The sequence below is a fragment of the Varanus komodoensis genome, unplaced genomic scaffold (assembly GCF_004798865.1).
Source record: "Varanus komodoensis strain SLA01 unplaced genomic scaffold, ASM479886v1 scaffold11, whole genome shotgun sequence".
NCBI classification, from domain to species: domain Eukaryota; kingdom Metazoa; phylum Chordata; class Lepidosauria; order Squamata; family Varanidae; genus Varanus; species Varanus komodoensis.
Genome location: NW_025335317.1, coordinates 30930299 through 30950044, shown reverse-complemented (window position 1 = coordinate 30950044; position 19746 = coordinate 30930299). Strand labels below are relative to the sequence as shown.

The window sequence follows — 19746 nt, the reverse complement described above, 5'->3', positions numbered from 1 at the left end:
TGGTTGTCCTGGTAACAGTCAAACTGCTAACTAAGATGGCCCACTTTATCCCTGTCCACAGTTTACCCGATGCCTTGCAAACAGTTCAACTATTCCTTGCACATGTGTTCTGGCTGCATGGTCATCTCAGAAAGGGGGCCTCAATTCACCTCTTAATTCTGGGCTGCCTTCTTGAACCTCCTGGGCAACCAGAGAAACCTGTCAACAGCATACCACCCACAGACCAACAGACAGAGAGGGTGAATCAAAATCTGGAGCAGTACCTTCACTGCTTCCTTGGTTATCATCAGGAGGACTGGTTAATTCTCCAGCCCCTGGTGGAGTTTGCTTACAACAATGCCAGCCATGCTTCCATGACAACAGCCCTTTTTATGCTAATGTGGGGTATCATTCACAAGAACATCCTTGTATCCCAGTGGCATCCTTGGTTCCTGCAGTCAATGATTAAGTGACCCACATCCAAGAGGTCCAGACCAAACTAATACATCAGCTAGAACAGGCTAAAGCCGAATTCAAAGAATATGCTGACTGGTGGCATTGGGAAGAATCCAAAATCCAAGTAGGACACAAGGTGTGGCTATCGATGGAGCACTACCAATCCAATTGCCCTTCTGCCAAAGTGGACTACTTCTACCAGGGTCCCTACCTAGTCCTTCAGCAAATATATCCAATTACCATCAAGTTCGATCTTGCCTGCTCTGTCAAGATCCACCCAGTATTCCGCATATCACCCGAACCCTTTTCCAGGATGCTCCGTTCTGTGACCTCCTCCAGTACAGGTTAATGGGCATGCAGAATACCAGGTGTCCCAAATTCTGGACTCAAAGAGGACCCACTGTAAACTCTACTGTTTAATAGATTATGGACCAGATAACTGATCCTGGGTATCAGAAGAAAACATACATGCCCCAGGCAAGATTTGAGCCTTCCACCAAGCACACCCAGAGAAAACAGGGCCATGAATAATTGTGGAACCTCCTTTCCCAGGAGGGGGAGGTGTTGTGAGGTTCTGAGGCAGCATCAAGCTCAGACATTTTATGAATTGATGTCAGAACACAGAGTTTGGGCTTTTGGACAATGTAGAAATGGAATAACAAGCCTATGTACGTCTAATTAAGAAGTTGGAGGGGGTACATTTTTGAAGCCTCATGGAGAACAGGTGAGGTTCTAAAGGACTGAAGGTGGTGTCAGTGGTCCCAATCTTCAAAAAGGGTAGTAGAGGGGACATGAGGGATTACAGGCTGGTTAGCCTTATGTCCATTCTGGGAAAGACAATGGAAAGACTCATAATAGGAAAAGGAAGGGAGGTTGGCAGCCACTCAACATGACTTCTGCAAAAACAGGTCCTGCCAGACAAACCTTATGGAATTCTAGGACAAGGATTTGAGGTGGCTAGATGGAGGGTATGTGGTGGGTGTGATTTACCTGGATTTCAGCAAGGCCTTTGACAAACTGCTGCATGATATCCCAGTTGAGAAATTGAGAGGTTTTGGGATAGACCAATGCACTATCCAGTGGATTAGAGCATGACTGGTGGACCGAAAGCAGAGGGTAACTTTTAGCAGGGATAAGCAGGGTCCCCCGGGGCTCATTCTGAGGCCTATTCTGTTCAATCTTTTCATCAAAGGAAGAATCCTGGAAGAGTGGGTGACAAGTTTGCTGACAAGTATACTAAAATGGGTGCAATGGCCACAACTGAGGAGCAGATCCGAAAGAATCTGAACAGACTATGGAAGTGGGCTGGGGATAACAGGATGACATTCAAAGGTCTTGCACTTCAGGCATAGGAATGGATTTCATAAATGCAGTTTGGGAACAAGTGAAGGGATTTCTAGAGGGAGCTGACATTTGGATACATTTTTAAGCACCTCTCCAGAGATGTTTGCTGGTTCTTTCAGCCAAATGTGAAAATGGGCCATATCTATTTTAGTGATTGCCCTGCTTTTATTAGATAAATTTCTGTGCTTCAGCTTGACCAGTTCACACAAGAAATTCATTTGTAACTGGGGATGAATTCTGCCAACATTCATAGTAATTCTGATATAGACCTGAGGAAGATAAGCAGAAAATAGCAGTTTTTGAACAACGCAGGAAATGAGTATGTGAAAGTGTTTATTAGTGTGACATTAAACCAGGTAGCAAGGAAAAACTATATGACTGTTTGCAGTTTTCAAAAACTGTATACCAAAATCAAGCAAGACAACTGAAAGATAAAAGTTCTACCAGAAAGGATGAATGTTTGAAGAATTCCTTAGACTTACAGCTGATGAGCCAGGGTTGTAATTTTGGGCAGTTTACTGGGTTCATAAGGGATTGGATTTTAGGAACAAACTTATTATTATTATTATTTTTTAAAAGGACTTTCGGAGGATGTGACTTTGACCCTAGACCAGGGGTCGGCAACCCACGGCTTCAGAGCACCACGTGGCTCTTGAATCCCTCTGCTGCAGCTCCGTCACTCAAAATACGTGTCTCAGCTGCTGATCTGCCACCGAGGCTCTGAGTTACAAAATACCAATAGGTGATAATGAGGGATCCACTCAGGAAGGCTGCACTAGCTGGTTAAGTAAATTGCTACATTCCTCTGCTATTGTGCAGGGAAAGAGTGGAACAAGCTTCCTGCAGGCTCTCATGTTACTCAAACCATGCTGAAAAGATTCTCTTTGTCCAAATGTCCTTCATCTGAATGTTAAAAGCTGTGCTTGGGACCTGTCACATTTCACAGCACTTGACTGTTTATCTGCTAATCAGTCACTAAACACACCTATAACTGTGACCCATGCCAGCAGCCAGCAATCTGCGACCCACGCTGATTTACTGAGCTTTTTCCCCTGGTAGGCCAACCATGGATAAATCGAAGAAAAGAAAAATTTCTGAAGAAAACCGAACATTTAATGGTACGTGGGTAGATTCATTTGCTTTTACTGCTGACAAACTTATGGGGTTTGCTGTTTAATGCAGGCAGTCCTTTAGCACTGACTTTGCAGGAAGCTGTTCTCCTATTCAAAATATATGAAAGAAATCCTACTAGTTTATAATGTAAGATTAAAAATAACAGTTTTTAGTGACTGAACAAGAGCTGCAGCTAAATCATAATGAAGAGATAGATCTACTTCCTTGTTTTAACAAGATTCTTATAAAAAATTCCAGCAACATTATTACATTGGGAGAGGGATGTTTGTTCAATATTTCACCAAACAATTATTTATATTTGTTGTATTGCAGAAACTCTACTTACTGTATGAAAGTATCAATTGGTCCTTTTTTTATTCAGGTTGACAGCTGACTGCACCCTCCAGTACACATGATAAAAGGATGAGGGCACACAGAAGCAGACAGCATGTTTGGTTTGCTGCAGGTGGATAATTTAAGTTTGGTTTATTCCATAAATACAAGGAGGAATCAACTAGACATTGAGTATTTTATTTGAAAATGACCTTCAACCCAGCGTCTTTTTTTTCGGAGTTCAAAATGCTTTTGTTGCATGCAGAAATAAAAATTTGTTTTCTCTGTAGCAGTTCATTGATTTCATAAATGCAACACACTATAGTTTTTTATACATAGCATAATGGTAAAAAACAATATATGCAGTGTTATCTTCATTTTAGATGTCAAAAGAGTTTTGTGGCTCCCAGTGTTTTCTTTTCTGTGGCAAATGGGTCCAAATGGCTCTTTGAATGTTAAAGGGTTGCCGATCCCTGCCCTAGACAAAGCAGCAAGAGTCTGTCAGAAAGCAAAAGCTATTCTATAAGGTCTACAAAATATGGAAGGCAAAATGGAAATGGTAAATCAAGTGAAAGATAAGTGAGGGGGAAAAAGAAAACAAACAAAAACAGAGGTTTACACAAAAGCCTTGATTACAGAAACTGGAAGACCAAATTGCCCAAGGATGCTTCAAAAGAGGATATTAAGGCAACATTAGTGACAAAAATTATAAAACAAAATAAGTTGTTATATTTTCTTCTGCTGCCCTATGAGCTTTGCTGAAAGGAATGAATGATGACATTTCTCTTATGAGGAACCCAAAGTGAGTGGAATCTAGAATCCAGATCTTTAACCCCCATGCCACATTGTATGTTATAGGATGGCAGAAGCATATATATTCAGATTTTTCACAGACACAGGAATAGAAACATACTCTGGCTTTGATTCATAAATGCAAAAATGCGATATTTTTATATCTTTTGAGACTGAAGAGACCTCAGTTGGAAAAAAAGATACTAGTTGATATGCCTCCTAGGCTTCAGAAACATCACCCCTAAATACTTAAAGCAAATAATCTGCTTTACGCTATGCCCATTAATACTCCAGACCTTAATATTCGGTTTCTTCTCAAAAAGACTGCTTTTTGGTAGTTAAGCTTCACCTGGTTTTTTTTACAATGAAGAATAAATGCCTGCAAAGTTCTTCTGAGACCCACAGGAGTGCTAGAGAGTAATACCATATCATTGCTATAGAAGAGTACAGGAATCTTTCTATCAGCTCTAGTGAAGAGTATAACAAGGTTGTTTAAACAGCTAATCACATCGTGCTTCAATGCAATACTGTTATTTGTATTTCTATACTGCATTTATTTTTATGTTTTCCTGTAAATCATGGGTCCTCATACTACGGCCCGTGGGCTGGATATGGCCCACCATGGGCATTTACCTGGCTCACCTCAAAACTTTTGGATTCTGAGTCCAAAAGCTCTGAGCTGGCACAGGCATTCTCAGAAACTGAGCAGAGAGCCGGCACACACTAAAAATTGTAACAGCTCAACTGTGCATGTGTCGGACCCCCCCCCCCCCCCGACTCCACTATTGCACACATATACAGAGAGGGAATACAGAGCGGGAAACAGAAGAGAGGAGGGTAGAAGAGTGAGAGAGAGAGAGATGAAGACACTAAAAGAGGATTGAAGGTAAGAAAAAATTAACTTTTTAAATCCATTTTTAATTATTTGAGCCATGTCCCTGGGCTGCAGGCAGAGGCATGGGAGCTGTGGCTTTCTATGGGCAAGTCGCCGCCGTTGAGTGTCTGCCATGCTTCTTCCCCCCACCCTCCATGGCAGGGAGAGGCAGGAGGTGCCCCGCTCAGCCAGCCATGGCCCCATCCCTTGCCTCCCTTCATCTTGGAAAGAAGCCCTTACCTCCCTCCTTGTGGCCCTCTCCTGGCTTCCTCAAAACCAGGGTAGTGGTGAGGACTATAATTTCCATCATGCCCAACCAATATGGCCAATGGAAGCTGTAGTACAACTCATCTGGACAGTACCTGTTTTGGCAAAGTTGCACTTAAAATATGGTCATCATTAGCTCTGGATCCAAATATAGCCATTGTGTATTGTGGGAATTGTTCTGGGCTGACTTGCTTCAAATACTAAGAATGGCATTAATAGTATTTATCCTTAGCATCTTTACTTCTTTCTTAGTAAATGCCAGCTGCAGTCATCAGCTGCATTAGGGCTATATTTAGTGCCTTGGTTGTGTTGTAGTCATGTCCCTTGAATAAGGACATGCTCTTCCCCACCTCATCTTGGGCTTCTGCTGCAGCCCAAGGGAGTGGAGCAAACATTTTTTTTATTTTTTTAATTTATTTTTTAAAATTTTAATTATTTTTAATTATTTTTAATTTTAATTAATTTTAATGTGCAGTGTGCATAGGAATCCATTTTTTTTCAAACTATAGTCCAGCCCCCACAACAGTCTGAGGGACAGTGAACTGACCTCCTGTTTAAAAAGTTTGAGGACTTTGTTAGCAGAATTTTTTTTTGTCTTTTTAACCTTAAAAACATTTTATTTATTTATTTATAACCATATCTCAGCATATCCTTGGTCTCTTTCCTCCCTGTCTACTGGCATATGTTTCTATTTTGCTCCTAGATTCTTAACTTCAGAAGACAGAGCCACTGTGCAGCTTTCTCTGGTGGCTGAAAAGAGCAGGGAATGGTGAACTACAGTGCGATAATCTCTGGTTTGTAACTCTGCTTTCAGTCCCCTAGGGCTAGATTCACTTCATCCTATGGCCCTTGAGATGCTGTCTAGAGTCCATAGAACTGTGCTCTTTGAAAAGCCAATCCCCCACCAAACATTTTTAAATGTCAGTGAGTAGGAAATAAAGATTGTTCCTGGTAAATTAAGTGCTATGGAGTGTTTGGTAGTCTTTGTGATTGCAAGGCAGACTAGCTAAACAAAATTTTGCATCAACTATACTCTTTGAAAGCAAGCTTAGAAAAGTAAGTGCTGCCTCAAAGGAATGAAAAATAATCAAGAGCTACAAACATTAGTTGTTAACTAATTAACTGTAAACACAAAAAAGTTCACATGGATCCTTAAGGACTAAAGTTGCAATCTTAGTAACATTTACTTAGGAAAAAACATTGATAGCATACAGTACAGGATCATTCTTTAACACATATATTGTAGTATACATTTTTGTGGACCAGAATCCTCCTTCAGTAGATGCATAAAGTGCTATCTTCAGCTGGTTTATTTATATCTTGATGTAAAAGGTATGTGTGTGTGCAGAGAATGAGAAGAAAGAACGAGAGAGAGAGAGAGAGAGAGAGAGAGAGAGAGAGAGGCCAAAATGCCATGAAATGCAAAAGGTTGTCACAGACTGCATTTTACATTTCATAGCACATTATTGATTAATCAAATTCCTGCATAATTATCACCATGAAGGCATGTCCACTCCACTAAGCAAATGCAATGACGTCCATCTTTTCTTTTAATGTACCTGCTTGAAAGAAAATGTATTTTTCCTTTACAAGTACTCAACTTCAATATGCACTTTGTTACACATATTTAATTACCTTCATATTAGGCCATTAATCTACCTAAGGGGAGGTAGGGACTCACCTTTCAATTTGTTTTAAGCTGTACAACCTGGAATCCCTGTTTGACTTTCTGCTCTTGTTCCTGAATGACATCCCAGTGTAAGTCTGGCAATGTCACACCAACCATAGAATCCATCAGAAGCATGGAGCAGACCTATGAGTGGAGAGGGTTTGCAATGAAATCCAGAGATTTTCACTTCTTGTAGTAATTTGTCATCTTTTTGGAAAACAGTTTGATTTCATATTTAAGTAGGTAGTAATTAATAATATTTTCCCCAGAGGTATGCTCCATGTTTCAGGATGATTCTGTGATGGATGATCTGATAAAATTAACAAAATGCACAAATGGAGGGGATCTTTCCTCCTTACTAAGTACGTCAGGGTGATGATTAGAAGATCCTCCCCATTCCCAGATGCTGCCCAAATCAAGGTGTTTATCTGAGGGAATGAAGAAATTAGTCCTGTACATCTGTAGGGCAACAGGTAAGGGAAGGCAGCCCTATACTTTTCAGTCTGGTTTGACATGAGGACTGACTGTGCAATCCTGTACCCCACTACTTGAAAGCAAGTCCCATTGAGTTCAATGGACTTACTTCCAAATAAGTGAGCTTACGAATGCCTCCTAAATTCAAGGTTTTGGCATGTGTCTTTATATTTCTACATTAGCTTAACGTGTATTTTAACTTGCACCCCAGCTTGAAGATTACAGATAGAGCAGGATACATACATACTAGGTGCGTCCAGAAAGAAATGAGAATGAAGTCCCTACACTAGAAAAGGGGTCTGTGAAGGGAGAAGCTGGCCAAGGTCACTTGGGGTGGGGGTTAGAACACTGATCAGTTACATTCCAGTCCTGTCAGAGTTGAGACATTCTCTTTTGTGACACCCTGTTCAAGTGCCTCATATTAAGAATAATGCAAGTGAGCTTGGAACAACGGTATGTGATAAATCACATGAAATTGGGTAAAAGAGCATCAAAAACTTTGGAAATGGTGAGGAAAGCTTATGGAGAAGCTGCACTTTCATCTGCACAAGTGTACTGATGGCACAAGTTGAGACTGGCTCAACTTGGATCCGTCATCACCACAAAGCACCGAGTCACAGTGCTCTGGCTGTCAGAGAGTTTTTGGCTGAAAAATACATCACAGTGCTTCCCCATCCACCCGACATCCCCAGCTTGGCTCCTTGCAACTTTTTCATCTTCCCAAAGGTGAAGAATGGTTTGAAAGGACACCATTTTGGTAGTGTGGATAATGTCCAAAGACCAATTACGCAGCCTCTGAACACCATCCCACTTGAAGTCTTCCAGGGATGCTATGAAGAATGGAAAAATCTCTGGGAGTGCTGTGTACACTCACAAGGTGCATACTTTGAAGAAAACAGTGTTCAATTGTAAACATTTTTCAATAAAAGAATTTTTAAAATATAATTCCCATTAGTTATATACGAGGACACGCCTCGTATATATGTATGTGTCTGTCTGTCTTATTTTGATTTATTATTTTATCTTTCCTTAGTAACCAGAACAAATTATAAATTAACAGTGGTAACTTTTCCAAGAATAATAATCATGAAACATTGCATAATGTCATAACAATCATGAATTTTTGCAAAATAATGTCATTAAACATTGGAGAATGATTTCCCTTCATTCTCCTATTTGTCTTGTTAAAGCGGGCAGTTAATTCAAGTTTGGCAATAGCAAAAATCTTTATGAATTGAAGACCCCTGACCTAAATATGCTTACCATGGAGAGCCAGGTACAGGCGTAGAAGCAACTGGTTTGTTGTCATTTGAAGCACTACTGTCCTCTTGGAGTAGCTGTAAGGAATGTTTTTTCATATGGAAACATACACAGATGAATCAACAAAAGACATCATTCCACTATGTGATTAGTTAAAATTTCTGTAACTAATCAAATTAACCATTTTCTTTTTGTCAGTAATATTTAGTCACATAAATCAATAAAAATGAATGAAAATTAGGAAGCGATGATACCAACATAAAAATGTATTGTGGAGAGTGTGTTGGCCCACATGCATCAGTTGTCCATTCCACTGAGGGCTGCCGTTTCACTCACTCCTGGCATGCAGCACCTGACATAATATTCAAACACACAATGTATAGTCTTATATTCTACAGTTCCATGAATTCTGTACCATGCAATTTATCTGATGGGGGGGGGGGTGTCCTGGCTCTTATATATGACCAAAGAATCAACATAGAGCAATGGCCAGTGAACTTTACACTAAGCAATATGACGGCATTCCAGTGGGAATTTTATGCAACAAGCCCTTGTTCTCTGCTTGAGAGCCACTGATCAGATTAAGATAATGGGAAACAAACCTTCTCATCCTCATTCTCTGTTGGCTTATCATTCATTTCAGTATGTAAAATCAGGGTTGGTGGGCAGGAGGCTCTGTTTGATTCTTTGCCTTTATCTGTATTTGGATAAGAAAGTACAAAGATTAGTAGTCTATATCCCACTAAGCCTTCAAATACTTTCTATTTTTTCAGGATGTTATACTTCATAATTAAAAGACTGAAGTTTTGTTAAACACCTGTATCAAATGACATTTTCCCCTCAAATGAATAAATGTAATGTAATTATAAAATGTGACCTAAAACTTCCTGGACAAAGTATTGGAAACAAGATCTGGCCATCATAATATAAGCCATGGGTCATTAGCTACTTATTCTTATTCTTAAGATTAAAAATGTACAGTCCAGGTGAATTAACAGCATTCTTACACTGAAAAATGTTGGCTTTAGAAAGATATCCTTGAAAGTTCGCACAGTGTTTGAATCATACATTAACATATGATCAAAGCAGAGACATTTAGGATGGAATTTCCATTAAGGTAGATCAGCAGTACAGTATCTCTAGTAGAAATGCTGATGCAATAAGCTGGACACTGATAGATTCTAATGATCAGACCAGACATAGCTTTAAGCTGATGATTTAAAAACGCATGCTTAGACTGACCATGATTTTTATTTACCAAAAAAGATGCCATGAGCATACAAGAAACAGAGACAAAATTCCACTTGCAATCTTAAGTGGTATATTCCCAGCAGGAATGGCCCATATAATTATTCTGAATGTGCTGCTAAGCCTTGACAGCCTATCCAGCTTGCAGACTTTGCTATAATATCAGGGGGAGAAATCAGATATAATTTGCTGGGTATTACTAGGGTAAGCCTACAAATTTTATTTTACCTTGGTAAGCAGCCCAAACTTATGCTCACCAATAACGCTGACCTTTCTGCAGTGGGGAACAATAAGGTTTTGTTTGTGGTGTGGGTTATATATGGAGGTGTGCAAATGAATGTCTGTGCGTGGATTTATGAATAGCCCATGACCCCAGCAAATGCCCAGTGTAGGCCTCAGCTTATGCATGCCTATAGCGATGCATTAAAATTACTGCATTGTTGGATGGGGTATGCTCAGATTATTTTGGTGCAGTGGGAATAAACTACTGAGCATGGTTGCTAGTTATTGATAGGACTTTCTCTTCATTAACCCTCTGGTAACACTAAATGAAGAATTGGTTCATTTTGAACTGAATGCCTCTAGATCCTTCATAAAAATCTTTTAAATTTATTGTATACACTGGCAAAGTACCATACAGGATGTCATCAGAAATCTTCAAAATAAGTATTTAAACAGCAATGGACTGCAAGACACTGATCCTTACAAAGGTACTCAGTAAGTGCAGCAATCAATGAATCCATTGAGTATTTCCATTAATTTACTATGTGGAAGTCCTTCAAACTTCTCATCAAGTTCTAATTGATAAGATATGCCTATATTCTTTTCTAACTACATACACACCTCATATGTAGGGCATTATCTTGTGTGGCTAACTGTAACCCTCTGAACTCAGAAGATTATAGATATCCAATGGAAAGTAGACACAACATGGAGGTAATGCTCACCCCAGCACTCCTCCCACTCTCCAATGGCTGCCTAAATGTTGTTGTTGATGATGATGATTAAACTTATATTCCTCTATACTGGGCCCTCTAACAATAATTAACACACAACAATAAACAAAAGAACAATAGAACAAAATAGTACATAGCTGAGGGAAAATAATTAAAAACAGTGTAGATTAAGCAGCAGTATCACTAAAATTATCAAAATAAACTCAATTATAAAAATGTCTAGAAAATAAAGTTGTTTTTGCCTGGTGCCAAAAAGTTTGTAACAAGGGTGCCAGGTGAACTGCTGTCAGGTGGTTGTTCCATAGGTGTGGTGCAACTACTGAGAAGGTTCCTCCTTCTATGAGTCATCTTTCCTACCTCCCTGGAGGATGGCTTGTTCAAAAGTGCTTCCCAAACTGATCTTAAGGGCTGAGTACGTACAGTACATAGGGAAGCAAGTGGCCCTTCAGGTCCCAACCCATTTGAATGTTCTGTACCTAATTGCATGGAGGACAGGCATTACAGTATATCCTGGCAGAGCTTTACCACTCTCCTCCACTCTGCCGAAGCACCAGCACTAAGGTCATAGTTCTTGTAAAGAACTATGTTGACTGTGAGGGTGGAGGTAGGGTGTTCTGTGATAAGAGCTGGAACTCTTTCCTGTGGCAAGAGTTTCCTGATAGCATCTAGTGTCCATAGAATTGTGCCCTTATATACCCAGTCTTGCATTACATTCTGAGCAACTTCTTAAGCTCCTTCTTTTTCCTAAAAGTCCATTCATTATATTCTATAGATTAATCAGTGAGGTTCTTCATTTTGCTAGAGATCTTACTGAATCATGATGTGTATTATTTTCTTTTTCTTGTTGGTGCATGTATTAAATTTTATTTCAAGATAAAATCAAATTCCATGTGGGTGAGAAAAACAACAAAAATTCAGATATATATATTTTATTAAGCTATTCTCCCACCAAATACACATTTCTTAAAGTGCTTTCTCTAATGGAAAGTTTTCCTACCATGTACATTTTAAAATTATCTTAGTATGCTTTTGGAGCCAAAAAGTATCTCAGAGAAGTGATAAATCAAAGAATACTTACATTGTACATTGGAATACGTAAACAAAAAAGTGAGTCAAAAATTATCCACACTCCGGTTATTAAAACCTCTGTTGGACACACTGTCTTACCAGTGCTTTCCATTCAAGGCTACAGTCTCCCCAGTCAATGCTGAGTAGGTTTGAATGTGTTTAATCAGTTCATCTATAACTGCAGTGCAAGGAAAATGGATGCCCCACTAGAGTTTTCACAAAAAAAGAACAGTATGCAGTGATTCTTTTTGTGGTCTGAAGGTATACATAGAAACAGAGTGAGTCAAGAAAGGGTCTCCCAGGTCATCTAGTCTGACCCCCGGCTTCAGCCGGCTCTACTCACAACATGCCCACCATGGAGATGTCTAGGCTATCCTTGAACACCCTCACTGATGGGGCCTCAACCACCTCCTGTCGAAGCCCATTCCATACCCTTGGGGTCCTAAATGTCAGGAAGTATTTCCTGGCATCCAGATTGAACTATGGTTGCTTGAGCTTCACTCTGTTGGAGCGCGTCCTGTCCTCTTCTGCAGGGGAGCACAGGTCTCTACCCACCTCCATGTGACATCCCCTCACATACCTGTATGTCACCAACAGATCCCCTCTGAGTCTCCTCTTCTCCAGACTGAAGAAACCCAGTTACCTAAGTCTCGCCTTATATGGCTTCCCCTACAAACCGGCCACCAACCTTGTGGCCCCATGCTGCACTGACTCTAACCTGGCTATATCCTTCTTGTAACAAGGGGCCCAAAACTGAACACAATACTACAGTTGCAGGCGCACCAGGGTGGTGTAGAGTGGCAGTAATACCTCTCTCAATCTAGAAGCCACACTTCTGGCTATGCAACCAAGGGTGGTGTTCACCCTCTTAACCACCGCATCACACTGCTGACTCATCTTTATCCTGCAGTCAACTAGTACCCCAAGATCCCTTTTGCAAGTGCTGCTCTCCAGCTACTTGTCCCCTAACCTGTACTTACCCATTCCTATGCTCCAAGTGCAAGACCTTGCACTTATCCACATTGAACGCCATCCTGTTGTCTCCTGCCCACTTCTGGATCTGGAGTACCTGCTCTTCAGTTGTGGCCACTGCTCCAGTTTTAGTATCATCTGCAGACCTAATCAGCAGACTGCCCACCTCCTCTTCCAGGTCATTGATGACAAGATTGAACAGGAACAGACCCGGGACAGAGCCCTGGGAGACCTCACACATCATCAACTGCCATCCTGATGATTCTGGTCTGGTCTGCCATCCTGATGATTCTGGTCTGTAATTCCTCATGTCTCTTCTACTACCCTTTTTGAAAATTGGGACCTCTGATGCCACCCTCCAGTCCTCTGGAACTTCACCTGTTCTCCATGAGGCCTCAAAAATGGAGGCCAGAGGGCGTGAGAGAACCCCTGCCAACTCTCGAAGTACTCTTGTGTGCAACCCGTCAGGGTCTGGCATCTTTGTAACATCCAGTGCTCTGAGGAGCACCTCGACTTCTAGGGGGTGACTCTAATCTGTGCCTCTAAGTTCCTGGCATCAATATAGTATAATTAGTATATATTATAGTAGATTTTTGACCTATGTTGTTCCCCCCACCTATTTTATTTTTTTTAAACAGAAAAAAACATGAATACAACATATAATATTATAACATAACAAAAACACAATAATTAAAGAGTAAATAATATAGTGCCCCCACCATCCCAGAGACCAAGACAACTACCACTTAATTCACATATTATAACAATGATATATAATATACTTCAATTATATCCATATCCCCTCCCAGAATTCATATAATCTTGCTTAGGTTTACCGCCTTTGCCTTCTAGCAGTACTGTTTTTACAAAATCATCCCAAATTTAATAACAATTATCTGCTTCCATTAACCCTTTTTAAATTTTTATTTCTGTCATCAGTTTATCATTTATTACCAGATTACATACCAGAATTATACCATTCATGCCTTTGCTAAACCCAATTCTGTTTCCAATATTTAACTGTCACTAGCATAACTGCATTTATCAAACTTGCAATCAATTTTCTTAGCTTCATTTATATCTTGTTTTTCATTCAACAGTAATAACACAATTCTTGGTGACATTTCTAACTCTATATCTAAAATTTCTCTAATTTCCTTAAATACCATAATCCAGATATTTTGTATATTATCACATTCCCAACACATATGTTCCAATCTCTTTACCACATCTCCAACATATATTAGAGTATTTGTCATCAATTTGATTTAACTTAACTGGTGTTAAATACCATCCTCATATCATCTTGGATCCATGCTCTTTAAAACTGACATATTCTTATATACTCTTCTATTTCAAAAAATCTTCCAGTCTTTGTCTTTTATTTCGCCTACATCCATTTCCCATATTGATTTAAGGCTTTTTGTCTGATCCCCTAACTCCATTAATATCCTATAGATTTTGGAAATTCTTTCTTTACTTGTATATTCTTCCTCAGTCTCACATTCGTTTATAATCATTTCAAATTTTGTTAATTGTTTTTCTTCCTCTTTAAATTTGTCCTCCATCTTTATCCATTTTTATAATTGAATTAAATTTAACCAATTTAATTTAATCTCTGGCAATATACTCCTTAATTGTATTATGTTTTATTTTATTTTTCCAGTCTTCCCATTTATATATTAATTATTATTTAATACTTTTTAAAATTTATTAATCCAATCCTTTAATTCTATTTTTGGGAATTTCTCAATTTCGACCAATGGTGTTAAAGGAGAAGTTTCTGGGATTAACTATTGTCTCCATTTTTTCCCATACTTCCATCGTATTTTTTAAAAAGGGATTTTGAATTCTCTTAATAATCTTTTCAATATCCTTTTTAAACCAATATATCTCTAAATGATCGCCTATTTCCCTTAATCCTTTTAATTCGATATCACTCCATATTAATTCTTTATTTTGGGCTATAATATCTGGAACTATCTTTAATAGGTTTGCAACCCAATACTTTTTAACATCTGGAATGCCCAGCCCTCCTTTTTTTGTGATTTGTATCATAATGCTTCACTTACTCTTGCTCTTTTTCCTCCATTACAATAAACCTCCAATAATTTCTGCATTTCCTTTAATTCTTGATCATAAAACCTGATTGGGATCATCAGAATTTTCATGTTTGTTACTGCTATTCTTCCAAACCATGATTATTTTACCTTTTCATATCTTTCTATTTTATCTCTTAGGTCCTTCTTTAACTTTTCATAATTTTCCTTTTTTAATTCTTGACTATCTTTTGGAATACCAATTCCTAAATATCTAAGGAATCTAATAGTAAATATTATCTACTATTTTACTTTATATTTTTCTTTTAATATATCCAGTTCCTCACTGTTATGATTATATAACTTCATATCAGATTTTTCCCAATTAACTTGCAATCCACTGTATTTCCCAAATTCCTTTAAATGTAAATATATTCTCTCTATAGTATTTATTGGGTCTTGAAATGTTAGCAATGTGTCATCTGCAAATAAATTAATTTTGATTTTCTGAAATACTCCAATTCCTTCTTTCTATATATTATTCCTAATTGCATTTGCCAATATTTCCATCATTAAAGCAAGTAATATTGGGAATAAAGGACAATCCTGTCTCATCCCTCAGCTTAGGATTGTTTCTGTAAAACCATCATTTACTTTTTTGCCATGTTTTCTGAATATAATTGATTACTTTCTTAAACTTTACTTCAAATCCCATCTTTTCTATTAAGATCTTCATTGTTGGCCATTCCACACAGTCAAAGGCTTTAAATATATCTAATGCTAATATACTTGCCTTTATATTTTGCTTCTCAATATAATAGATAATATTCAAAACTCTCCTTACCACATCTGACATTTGTTGACTACATTGATAATTCTTTATATATTTATCTATAAATTTATTCAATCTATTTACCAATATCACTGTAAAGATCTTAGCATCTTGATTAATGAGAGATATCAGTCTATAAGATCCAGGGTTTGTAAGGTCATTGGGTTTTGCTATCAATTTTGTCATGGATTGTCTCCAAGAGTATGGAATTGTTTCCCCTTCCATTATTTATTAAACATCATTTTCATTTTAGGGACTAATATTTTTTAAAAAAATTATAATATTCAGGACCCAATCCATCAGATCCTGGTGCTTTACCTATTTTTAATTTATTAATAACTTCCAATATCTCTTCTTCTATTTTAGTTTCCATGATTTCTTTATGCTCTTCTTGAATTTTACACTTTAAATTCTTTTCTATATATTTTTGGCTTTCTTTCAAATCTATTTCATTTCCCTTATATAATTTATCAAAAAACCTTTGAAAAATTAAAAGTTTTTCTTTCACCTTATTATATCTTTCCCCTTTTTTGTTCTTTATTACTCCAACTAATTTTTTTCCTTTTTTTGACTTGTGTGGCTTTGGCCAGCATTTTGGATTTTTTATTATTTTCTTAACATTCCCTTTTCAAGTAAATTAGATTTCTTTGAACTTGTTCTATTTCAATATTTTGTATCTCTTTTCTTTTGCTGTTAATTCTAACATAATTTTGTTTTCCCTTTTAGAGAATCTTTTCCCTCTAATTCTTTAACTTCTTCTTCTAGTCTCTTTATATGTTGCTTTTTTTGTTTTTTTTAAATATATGAATATTTTATTCCTAGTCCTCTTACTGCTGCTTTCATTGTATCCCATATTACACTTGTATTACTACCTCCTTTTTCATTTCCCATATTTCTTTTAATTCTTTCCCCATGTTTTCTAAAATCTTCTCATTTTTAAAAATCCTTATATCTATCCTCTATCTATTTGCCTGTCTATAATCACATTTTATTTCCATTTCCATTGTTATCAATGCATGGTCTGATATTTTAATTACTTTTATATCCACATTGACTATCTTGAACATTATTTCTGATGTTACAAAGTAAAAATTTTATGTCTATTTGAATAACTCTTCTGGTCCCCATTTAATTATCTCCAAACATCTTTAAATCTGTTTTCATTAATAAACCTACTTAAATCTGTATTCTTATATTTTATATCTAACTTTGATGGGTTAGATTTATCTTTTTCTTTATCCATAGCCACATTATAATAATCACCCACCATGATCACATATCCTTTTTTTAAATTCTTCTGTTTCTTTATATACCTTGTCAAAGAACTCCCTTTGATTTGTATTCAGTGCATATATAATAAAGTCACCTCTTGTCCATGCATCAGACCTTGTATTATAAGAAATCTCCCCAAATGATTTTTTAAATAGCCTTTATTTTAAATTCACATCTTTTGGCAGGAATAATTGCAACACCTCTTGCTTTTGAACTACCATACGATTTTTCATATACGTCTGCCCAATATAATTTTAGTTCATTTAACCCATCTTTCTTTTGCTGCATTTCTTGTAAAAATATAATATCTGCTTTTTCTTTATAGAAAGATTTTTCAATTCTGGCTCATTTATGTCTTTTTCCCAAGAATTTACATTCCAAGACACAGTCTTCAATGTTTTTCCCATTCTTTCAATATGTCAAATGTTCTTTTTGATCTCCATCTGTGATAAAATAAACATAAGACCATAGCAACCACTGACCTATTTTGCTATGTATAATTTTTAGTCTATGTATTATGTAATTTATGTTATTGGTATAATTTTGTTATGTAGTTTTTGTAAATAAAAATAAAAACATTTTAAAAAAATGCATAGGTATAAGATGGAGGCTATTTGGTTCAACAATACTGCAAGTGAGAAGGATCTTGGAAGGTTTGTAGTTCACAAGATGGATAACAGTCAACAATGTGATGTGACTGCAAAAAAGCAACCACTATTTTGGGCTGTATTAATAGAAGTATAACTTCTAAATCATGGCAATTATTCATCTAATATCATATTAAGCTTATTCAAAGTTAGTACTCTACCCTATTTATAAATTCTTCTATCACATAAACTATTACTTAATAATTACCCACAACAATAGAGTGTAAATCTTCTGCCTCCTAATGATTAACTAGAATGCCTCTTCATCAACTCATTTAATGGTCTAAATTGGAGGACAGCCCACCAAGCCTTGCTGTTCCTCTCTTTCATTTTCATCCTGGAGAAGCTTTTAAACTGCTACAAGATCCGCTTCTCTGTAGTCAGTAGCCAGGATCGAAGAAACTCCACCAGCTGCTCTATTTCCTTCTTTTGAAGTAAATTGTTGATCTTGTCTTCTACTCTAGCCCATCTTTTCAATTTCTTTCTTCCTTTGTTCTTCATCTATAAGGCCCTATTCATCCACCAATTTTAAATCTTGTTCCAGCAACTCTAATCTGTAATATTTTCCATTATGCCAGACTCTCATATACACTGGGTATCCCCAAGTATATGTAATATTATTCTCCAACAAAATAATCTTAAATGTTAGCAACAAACATCTAAAAGAAATAGTTTGGAAACAAATCTTGAAATACTTGTATAGGTGCATTCTTAAAGTTTAGTTGACCCAGATTTTCTCTGAACTTTCTCATCAGCCTTTCCTTCTTATAGAAGTTGGAGAAACTTATCAATACATCTCTCGGAGTTAGTCTAACCCAGCATTGGAGACAAACATGATGTATCATCTTCTTCCCATTTCTCATCTGGCACCAGTTCTTTCAGCCATGCAAGCACATCACTTCTAAGTTGCTTTTCTTCAAACAACAGTCATTCTCGTATATTCTGTTTTTGTTTTCAGAATAGCAAATTATATCCAATGTATTAGCTTTAGCCAACACCTCTGTTTCTTTGAATTTCTTCTCCATCACCTTCATTTGATTAATCATTTCTGTAAAAGCTTTCTGATGTTCAATTTTTACCTGGTTAATAACTTTTGTTTAGTCATTAATATCCTCTTTCCACTGTGCTGTCATCTATTTCAATTCCCGATAATTATTTTTCCCATTTTTTCACACTGAAGTCCAGAATCTTTCAAGGTCTTTCAAGAACTTGAAAGCTTTCAAGGTCTTCTTTTCAGCCATATCACTTCCTGAGACTCCCTCCAATTTTCTTCACCCTCTGTACATGTTAATCTATTGGCTCCAGTTAGACTCAAATCTGAGGGTCTTATTACACATGTCCAGACATAGTGAGTTTTTTTGTTGTGGTTGTCTTCATGGCAATTTAAGACCAACAAAACAATATTCAAAATATAATTTAATCTCTCATTCTTTAAGCTTTATTCCACCAAATTAAAAAAAATAAAATCAACATTCATCCCACAGATGGAGCTCTAAATCCATGTCAAGTCATTGAGTTTTAAAATGATTATATGTCATTTATCCAACAAAAGAAGTTCTCGATGGAATCCTTGTTATTGTTTTGTGTTCCTCTAAACTCAAAAATCAACATCAGTTACTCAGGAATTCAGCTTATCACAATCCCCATTGTTTATAGCTTTTAAAATATCCATATGAATCCATATAGGTATTTATATTATTCTTATTTTAAGATCCATTTTCACTGAACACTTTAAACAATTGAGAATGAAACTTTCACCAACCTCACGCCGGTCCTATTAGTATTGTTAGTATTCATGCCCATCTTTGCATGAAACGTTCCCTTCATATCTCCAATTTTCTTGAAGAGATCTCTGGTCCTCCCCATTCTATTGTTTTCTTCTATTTCTTTGCACTGTTCATTTAAGAAGGCATTCTTATGTCTTCTAGCTATGCTCTGGAATTCTGAACTCAATTGGGTGTATCTTTCTCCCTTGCCTTTCATTTCCCTTCTTTCCTCAGCTATTTGTAAAGCTTCCTCAGACAGACATTTTGCTTTCTTGCATTTCTTCTACTTTGGGACGGTTATAGTTGCTACCTCTTGTACAATGTTGCAAACCTCCATCCGTAGTTCTTCAGGCACTCTATCAGATCTAATTCCTTAAATCTATTT

The 19746-nt window shown here is 37.2% G+C and overlaps 1 protein-coding gene across 1 annotated transcript in view; it reads right to left on the bottom strand.

Moving 5' to 3' along the window:
- Nucleotides 1–19746, bottom strand: part of TCERG1L (transcription elongation regulator 1 like) — a 200112-nt gene that overhangs the window by 41891 nt on the left and 138475 nt on the right. The window contains exons 6-7 of the mRNA XM_044420743.1: nucleotides 9170–9258; nucleotides 8565–8656 (exon numbers count right to left, since the gene is read on the bottom strand). Coding sequence (XP_044276678.1) covers nucleotides 8565–8656; nucleotides 9170–9258 — 181 coding nt within the window. The remainder of the gene's footprint in view (nucleotides 1–8564; nucleotides 8657–9169; nucleotides 9259–19746) is intronic.